The following is a 9,607-nucleotide window of genomic DNA, read 5'->3' on the forward strand; positions in this document are numbered from 1 at the left end:
AAAAAAACCTGGTGGTTCCTTTGGTAAGCGATTGAGAATATAACCGTCTTCCAGCCTCTGCTGTCCAACACTTTAAAGCCATATGCAGTTTCTCGACTTGTCCAACTATGGGGGGGGGGGCGAGGAAGTTTGCTTCCTAATCATACTGCATTTTCTACCAACTCTAAAGCTCACTACTAGGCTTCACTGTAGAGTGCAATGAGCAATGGTAGGCGTAACAACATCATCCCCAAGGCCTTGTTAGCTAGCCATGCTTCGATATGAACAATCTGCGAACGAGGTGCTCCACTTGTAACATTTGGTGCTTGAGCTTGATGATGTCAATTTATAAATTTTCAGGGTTGGACGCAGGCGCCGGGAAGGAATGCCCAACTGGAGTATAGATTGTCCATTTATCATGCCCGAGTAAACGACACGGGGACGTACACGTGCACCACACCGGAAGGCCTTGGTCACTCAATCATTGTGGATGTCAAAGAGGTAAGCGTGGAGAGAAGGAAAACGCTCGCTCCTCTCTTCAAGTTTTGGGTATAGGCACGGTAGTAAGCACGTACCTACTTATTGTATGCTTTGAATGATAGTAGGGTAATGAAATTTTTTAAGACACGCCCACGTCGATCTCAACTTAGATCCCCTTAGATTGGTTTCGTGTCCAAGTCGTGTTCCAAGTTGTTGATTTTTTTACGAGTGGAAGGGAAATGATGAAAAAGACCCGTGATGACCTTGAACCCCTTTCCTTAGATGGTTTGGTCAATAGTATCATGTTGAGCATCCACTTTTCCTCTTTTAGGTAACCTGTCCCGAGATAGTTCCTTCCGAAGGGCTTCGCCTTTCCGACCCGGAGTCCCGGGATCTCAATGCTCGCATTCATTTCACTTGCTCCAACAACAATGACCTCATTGGCAAATCGCCCCTCACTTGTCTCCCATCGGGTCGATGGGATCTACCCGTACCCGCTTGTATGGACGTCATTTGTCCGGAAAGTATCATTAAGCACGCTCCACCCAGTCTCCAGGTTCACGTGGAAAGTTTTGGCGTCGGCGGGAAAGTTAGCTTCAGTTGCGGCAACGGATACAAACTAACTGGTCCGCCGTCAGCCCAATGTTTGCCCACAGGCCAATGGACCATTTCAGAGTCCCCTCGATGCCTCCCAATAACGTGTCCGGACCCTGTATCGCCCGAAAATGGCTTGGCCACCATAGATGGTCCGAGCAAGATTGGCAACATTGTAACGTATCATTGTCAACCAGGATACATGATGCAAGGACGCCCAATTTCTGCCTGCACTGCCCAAGGGAAATGGTCCGGACAAATGCCGTTGTGTGTTCGGGCGTGTGCTTACCCGGGAGCCGTGATCGGGGGTACCATTAGTGTTGTGAAGTTCTATTACCAAGTTGGAGAGACTGTGAGCTTTGATTGCCACCACGGTTTGAACATGGTGGGCGCCAAAAGACTGGAATGTTTGGGAACTGGAATTTGGAGTGGACCGGTTCCAATATGTAGCACCTAAAAAAAACCATGTTCTTTGTTGTACAGTATTATTAGAGTATAAGCTAATGATGAAGAAAACAGATTTTGAAAATGATTGCTGGTGTGAATCATAGAAAGTCGCAAGTAATAAAATTTTAGTCATTCAATCTCCAGTACGAGAACAACAACCATTACCAAATAAAACAGGAAGGGGCATGTGAACTAATGCAACCCTGAACGAATTTATCAAGAACCATCCGAAGATATCCATGAAAACCTCCCAATTTTAAAAGCTTAAATTACAACTTCAACTTTAATCATTTTGCTTTAGGTCATTCATTTATAAATTCAAATGTTCCCATTGAAAAGTCGCCAGAATCTTTGTGATCGTGGTTCTGATTGTTATAATTTTGCCGAGGTTTTAAGAAACTCAATTGTCCACAAGATCAGTCTGCAAAAGAACAGTAACGTATGAAACAAAAGTGCAAGAACACAATTATTGTATAGTAAAGTTGTATTGTAAAGCTCCTCTGAGTTTCCTTCTTAATCATAGACTGTACTCTTCGATAATATCAAAGAGAATCGAGGAAATGTTTGAGAGGTTGCGAGAGTTTATCCTCCCAATTGTATCGTGATTTAAAAGCAAGGAGAAAGGTGTCTATTTACCTGTTGTAGCCAAGTCGGGTAATAAAAACTGCGTTGGTTTGTACGGAACATTTCAAATGTGGATAATTTCATTTGTCGAGATTTCAACTCAAACGCTTATCAATGTTGTCTTCATAAATATCTAACCTTATTTTAAGAGGAAAACATTGCATCTCAGTGCGGAGACTATCAATAATGAGCCTTAGGATAGAGTTTTGGGACCACTGGAGGTTCTTGGTCAACCCCAAGAACCATAGAAACTTGATCAATAGAAGTATAACGAAAAGAAAATACCGAAACTTACCTGCAAAATACCCATCTTCATGTAGAAAAATGTGAAAGGAGAACGGATCGGAAATGTACTTTGTCGTGAACAATGAAGTAGGATTAAGAAAGTCTCAGCTATGAAGTCACCAAAACGGTATCGTTTTAGTGGTTTACGGTGGTGTATTTCGAGACATGCACTTAATGTTAATGATCCGAGTAGGTTTCAATAAGTTGATCAAATCTGGTAATAATATTGAGGATTTGTTTTGGAATTTCTAAGGGATACCGCCTTTCGAATGACCCCGCAAACCTTTGATGAGTCTCTTAGGATAGAAATAAATGACGATTGTTCCAACCGGTATTTGAAACGACACATTGGCAGCTCTAAGTTGCCACTTAAATCATCTAGCAAAATAATTGTCGATAGAACGAATCAGTGCGCTCGACGGCTTCGCCATTCTGAATTTTATGGTTTGTATTTCTAGTTCATCTAGTTTCATCTAACGGCAAATGATGTCAAAACCCTCGTTTTGAACCCAAACTTCCTCCTTTGAGAATGAGATTTAAATTTGTTGAAAAGGTTCTTACTTGGATCATGTGGACACGTTTATGCCAGAAAATCGAGTGTAATTAAGACTAACTCTCGTTCTCTTGTTCAAATGCCTCAATTTCCATACTAGCTGATGGATTACCGATAAAATAAGCTAGGATTTGTCATTCAAAATGACCCTATGAGAGGCCATAATCTCTCACGTGTGTGTCTCAGCGTTCTTACGTTCTTCCAATGTTCTGCAATCATGATGCATTTACGTCGAGGAACGTAGACACTCAGCGCACAAAGATGAGTTTACCTTCCCATCAAATTGACCGAAGCATTGGACTAGTTCATATCGGCTCATTTCCGTCATGATTGGGCCTCATCTCGGCTGCAATGCCGGGTGCGCTCAGTTAGGATGCACTTCAAAGGGGTAATTTGGGGGCACATTGCCCACCTGGCACGCTAAGGTGATCGCATAGGTTTCACGGCTACCTTGCCATTACTTCCCAATTGATTACTAGCCAATTTTTTGACCCTCTACCAATTCCTCTCCGTTCTCATCATTTTGAGCACTGCACATCACCCTCATCATTGAGGCCCATATCACTGAATTGCTTCGAGGATTATTGAACCAGACCCCCAATGGACTTTAACAAGATTGCATTCTCGTGCTGTTATCGCGTTGTTATAGGCAATCAATGTCTCCATTCACGGAACTTCATCATGCAAGAACTAGTTCCACGAAGTGAACACCAAGAAGATCTTCTTCATCTCGGGTTCGCAAGAAATATTTGCGGAAACTTTCGAATCAAGAGAAGCAACATACTTGCATTCGTGAGGGTATTGCAAATACTTTTGATGATTTTCATAGCCTGATCAGAACATGATGTAAACGACCTCGCGTGCTGCCCATCCAGCAATTGAACCAATTCAGACCCTATCTCTGGCAACATTTTTTCGATCATCCCTCTTTCAAACAGGCGTAATTGGCCTGGGAAATCTGTTGGCGCAATCCAAGGACTTGCCATGCAAGGACAATTCTTCACCATGCATAGCTAGGAAACCGACCAATGCCACCTCTAACATCACGACATTGACGATAAAAAAAAAAAGAGGATCGTCTTCGTGGCGCAATCCTGAGAGCAGTCAAATAACTTTGCCATTATGGCTCGTTTCTGGTCTTGAGTGCCAAACATCATGTCTGTGAGCACTTCTTCACCGATGAGATGGGTCCAATGATGATGATGATGTGAGGCCCCCTAAATTGATGCTTACGACTCAATCCCTCTTCAATTTAAGAGAGCAATGTAAAAAGGGGTCGGAGACAGAGAGGTCTCGTGCTCTTCATTGATGTAGTTCCTTGACTTCCTGGCCGCCTATGTACTGCCGGGGTCTAGGTACAAACAATTGGCCGTCAGCGGAGTCTGAGATCCTGGGCAGTAAATCAAAATCCCACATCGATACGATTGCCAATTGACTCATCGAAGGAGAACTAGAGTAGAAGAGGAGAAGTAGAGTAGAGGTTGTCGAATTTGATCTGCTTTATTGCTTATTTAAATGACACATAGGAGGCTAGCGGGCTTAAAGGAGATAAGGTGACAAGAGCGATGAATGGCCAAATCCGAAGTATTTGGCAATTGCCACTCCAGGATCGAGCATTCCCGAAACTCCAAGCAGGAAGTCCCCAAATGGGGTAGTCATCATGATGACTTTGAAAGACAGAAGGATGGAGTTGGAGGTCCAAGATCATCTTCACCTCTTGTCGAGGTAATGATCCTCAAATTGGGAGCATGAATTTCTTGGCAGAGCCCCAATTTGAAAAAGGTCTGATTTGGCAAAGCCTCATCCATATTGGTCGTGATCATATCGCCGTAAGTGTCTAATGCTCGTATCCCATTCAGCATCGCATCTGTGAAGAATGTACAAAACTGCTGCAAAACAGATCTGTTTCAGATTGGGGTACGATAAGGGACTGGCGATAGGTGACCTGACTGGGGCCTCTGTCTCTGGTACCCCCTGGGACGGCTCCTCCGGGGATCCCTTCACAACAATCAACAAGACGACACGAGAGAGAAAAAATTATTCAGACACTTTCAAATCAACTTCTTGGGAGGTGGCCCAATGAGGAGTGAACAGGCTCACTCACGGCTTGGGGAATGAATTTCTTTGTTAGATGATCTAATAGTTCTGAGAGTGCGTTTAGATGGATTGCAGGTTGGTCGGATGGATGGATGGATGTATGGAGGATTGGATGGAGGTGGTCGTTGGTCGTCGGACGTGGACTCGTGGTGTTGGTGACGAGTGGTGGATGAATGTCGAAATACTCGAGGCTTAACAGCTTTGGCTTAGGTTCTATGACACCCATTCAACAAACACTCCTACTTCTTCGACGACTGTAAGCGGTAAGCGGATCCGAGCCAAAGAACTCCCTCCTGGCCTTTGGGTTGGGTACGTAAGTACCGTCTCCGTACGGTTGTTATTGTTGGGCCAGTTGATCACAAATCTTGATTGAGCGCCCAAAGTGAGCGATGCATGCCGTCCATGCAAGCTGTAAAAGGCAGAAATCAGTCAAATCGTGAAATGGGATTGGAACTTGAGCACTGCACGTTCAGTGGGAGCACCGTGGATGGATTCCAATTGGGTTTCTCCTACTTGAAATCGTTCGCATCCAAGCGGAACGACTTGGATTCAATCCAAGGAGAGATCGGGAGAGAACAAACCTAGCCGAGCTTCAAACAACCATAAACAGGATCAATTGAAGAAGCACCACAAAGGCAACCAAAAAATGCAACAGAGAAATCAATGTCTAAATGGTTTTGTTTTATGCCGATTCACGCTCGATAATTCGTCGATATTATAACTGGGCAAACATGTATTTTCAACCAAAAATGGCCAGTGTGCGAGGATCAGTGGACTATCGTCAATGTTGTTTTACCTTGTGACAGAACGGAGTCGAAAACATGTCACAAATTCGAGTTCTCTTGAAATCATCCTCTCCGATTAACCAGTGCTTCATTTTTCCGACCAATTATAAGCAGTCAAGAAAGATCATGTCCATGGACAATGGCACGAAATAGGTCCCAAATAGGCTCTAAAAATGTCCTCTAGGCAGCAATAAATCGCGATCGATTGCAATCAGTCGTTCGCTCTTCAGCCAGTCAGTCACAGAGTCGTGTCAATGACATGAATGAAAACGAGCACTCTATTCTTCCCAAATTTAGCAGCTCTCTTTCTCTCGCTCTCTGTCTATTCTCCGAAAGTCGTTCCTTCGCCTTGGAGAAACATTCCAGTCTATTTGAATGTCAAATTGTCAATCTGACAATTTTGTTGTTTGTCCGCTATTCCTAGTCAGCGTCGAAACTCCGGGTCTTGTTTGCTATTGGGTAGTACCGTGAGTTATAATCAGAGGTCAATAAACAACCACTCAACTCCTGACTCCCAATCCCAACCAACCAACCAACCAACCAACCAACCAACCAACCAAGTCGGCCGTTCCTCGACCTTTTTCGTGATTTACTTCACCTTTTGAGATACTTTAGGGCATAAGCGTACTTTGAGAATAAACTAACAACTTGGCCTTCCCGCGGGGTAAACGGTTGATTGGCAAATGGTTGGTAAACCATAATGGCACACATATCCGTACTTTCCCTCCGTGTGAAGACAAGTAAGCCACGTTGTTGTTGCGGTTTCGTTGTTGCTACTACACTATTATCATTGTTGTTGTTCTTGTTGTTGCTATTGTTGCTGTTGCTGTTCCTATAAATGGGACATGAAGTGATGCGAAGCTTCGATAAACGGGAAGGAAGGAAGCAAGAAAGAACGAAGGAAGGTCAATTTGGCTCACATGTGAGATGAGCTGAAACAAACCAGGTAGCACATTGGGCAGTTGAGAAGGGCGAGAAGGATCAGATTCATTTCAAGAATATCAATTATGTGCCGGGAGAAGATGTGGTTAGCGGTTCATACATAGAGAAGGAGGAGGAGGAGGAGGAGAGCAAGAAGTGATGAGTTGTAATTTGGCCGAGCGAACGCTCAGATGAGTGAATGCGGGCATCATGATTATTATTCATCTCGGCCTGCTTCTTCCCATGCTGCTTCTGCCAGCACTTTCAAGCTGCTTTGAAAGACCAACTGGTTAAATAAATCTCGCACTGCTAAAATTCAAGCACACAAGGTTCATTGTTATGAGAAGTATCCAACCAAATGGTCTCGAAAGACATCTCATCGCTGGGCTGAGCTTGAATGACGGACGCGCTGAAAGGGATGTAAATTGTATACATACACTGGTTGTGCTATGCACCAATTCAAAGGCAATTTCTTCAGTGCATGAGGAATCGTCTTAAAAAAACGGGAAACGATTTATCCGGAGTGCTATCAATTGCTATCTCGTTTTGTTTCAGAGGTAGGTAACTTTGGTAGTCCTGAATTGCATTTGAAGCGGATTGGTTTCCTGAAATTCCCGACGGAAACGCAATTAATCAAGAGTTCCCCTTGAAGCGGATTGCAAATATTCCAACTTCTTGTTGTGTTCTTTGGCAATCCGACGACCACCAACTAAGCTTTCAATTGTACTGCACTTGATCATGCTCATAATGAGAGATGTCAGTGAATTTGATCGCATTAATATCATCCATCGCCTTGGTATTCACTCATTTCATCGCATTCCAAAGCCAATCAAGCCTAACCAAAGACACACTGATACCCACTCGCTAGCTTGCTCGTTCGCCCGGATCATTCCGACCCACTGGTAGTGAGTGAGGCTAGAAAACTCTCGACGACCTGTCCAACTGACATTTTTGATCACCAAGATCTCACCTCACCCATGGAGAGCAATTAAAGAATCGCTGAACTGAACGTTAGCCAACTATCTCTCTCGGCTTCTTGCTTCTTGGGCACGGATCTTCTTGTGGCGGCTCGTGTCCATATTTTCATAATATCCCAAGAATTTCTACCTCCAAGCCATCAATAAAAGTTGTGTTGGAGGAATCCTGGCCAAATGGAAACATCTTGGCTCCTAACGAGGGTAATAAAAGCATATGGACGGAATTGAGTGTCTATAAAGCTCCTCCAGACGCTTCAGACTTGCTTGAGTTGGATTGGCTTCGACTCCAAATACGTCCCGCTAGATAAGAATCGATTGTTTCTCCACGCACCCAAATTTCAGGAGGCTTCTTTGCGTGTCGTCCTAAATTACATCTCCTTGTTGATTTGATTAAATGAAGCCTCCAAGTATCCTTCCAAATACCTGCAGGAGCCTTCAGAGACCTGGATGATAAAGAGGGATGCGTTCCTTCCTGTTGACGTGTTTTCCTTTATCCTTCTCTTACTCAAAGCATCTCAAGAAGAAACAAGCACACACACAAACACAAACACACACAGCTAGATAAACTGTGTTTGAATTAGAGGCTTTGAGGCTTTCGGGACCTGAAGGGACTCAGTTGAGATTGCATCCAGTCGCTTCACACGAAGTTATTGGTATGTCATGAATGCAATATGGTTATTCACACACGATCATCTCCAACCGAATTGTCGATGCATTATTCGGGTTAAGGCTAATGGTATTCCAAGACAAAGCTTCAGCAAGAACCATTTAATCCTAAAATTGCAGCCCATTCCCTTTCCATAGCTAGAGGTCTTGAGCTTGTAATTTGCTCTTGGCAATCCGGAATAGAGATCCGCTTTGTAACCTACTAATTGTCAGTCATGAAGGTACATTAGTCATTTTTTCGGAAGAGACAGAAAGAGAGGGGGGCCTTCAACATGTTCAATGATTAGTTTTGATGAGATACACAAATAGACTTGATTATGTACTCGGAACGAACTCGTGCATTTACAATCACAACTATGAATTCAAGCTGTCAAATGCATTTCAAGCCCATTTATCATCTTGAACCCTTTTTGTCGCCGCGTTTGACTTTGACTATTACGATTATTCGATTGCCTCAGTCGAATGAGCTCCACGTCTATATCAGGGATCATTGCAGAGGAAAAAAGCAACATAATGTCTGTGTCAATAGTGGCGCTGTTGGGCACCAAATGTCGTCATCCCGGATGAAATTTCCCAAGTTGAACTCGCCTCCCCATTTTTACGATGTTTGGCTTCAATATTTGGAGATCCAGGGCTCTCTCTGACTAGTTGGCAGTTGGCTGACTAGCTGGTTCAACACAGCTATGACTGCTAGTAGTTCACTTGAGGAGCTTCATTCGCTCCTCCGTTCAAACGGGAGGACCTGCATGCTGTGGGTGGCTTTGAGTGAGTGTCCCTTGCTTTAGTGGCGCTATTCAGTACGACAACTCACTTTAAAGCGAGACCAAGAGGGTGCTTCAAAAGCGCCTTTGGATGCATAAATCTTGAATACTTCCAATAACGTGTCCAACGCGACGGGGTGCGCAACATATCATTCAGACATGTCCCCATGCGTATTTCGAGCAATGACTGAATCGCCCTGTAGTATGTATGCATACCCAGTGTGTTGGCACTACATCCTCCAACACCATTGGTTGGATCGACTCCTTTTTCGAGGATTAGGAGAGTTTGGGGTCGGGAGCTGGCGGAGGCTGGCCGAGGCCAAGGAAGAGGAGGAGGCCCCGGATGAATATGAAAACCGTGTTGACACATCAAGTTAAATCCCCAATTTTGAGCATGGATCAAGCCTTATGAACATCCAGGAGAACGACTCAACGAGA

General features: G+C 44.1%; 1 protein-coding gene across 1 annotated transcript in view; it reads left to right on the forward strand.

Annotated features, from left to right (window-relative positions):
- LOC131883622 (sushi, von Willebrand factor type A, EGF and pentraxin domain-containing protein 1-like) overlaps positions 1-1,637 on the forward strand; it is a 19,863-nt gene extending 18,226 nt beyond the window's left edge. Inside the window, exons 11-12 of the mRNA XM_059231135.1 lie at positions 340-480; positions 791-1,637. Coding sequence (XP_059087118.1) covers positions 340-480; positions 791-1,510 — 861 coding nt within the window. The 3' untranslated portion in view covers positions 1,511-1,637. The remainder of the gene's footprint in view (positions 1-339; positions 481-790) is intronic.
- The last annotated feature ends 7,970 nt before the right edge of the window (positions 1,638-9,607 follow it).

The sequence above is a fragment of the Tigriopus californicus genome, chromosome 7, assembly GCF_007210705.1.
Source record: "Tigriopus californicus strain San Diego chromosome 7, Tcal_SD_v2.1, whole genome shotgun sequence".
NCBI classification, from domain to species: Eukaryota; Metazoa; Arthropoda; class Copepoda; order Harpacticoida; family Harpacticidae; genus Tigriopus; species Tigriopus californicus.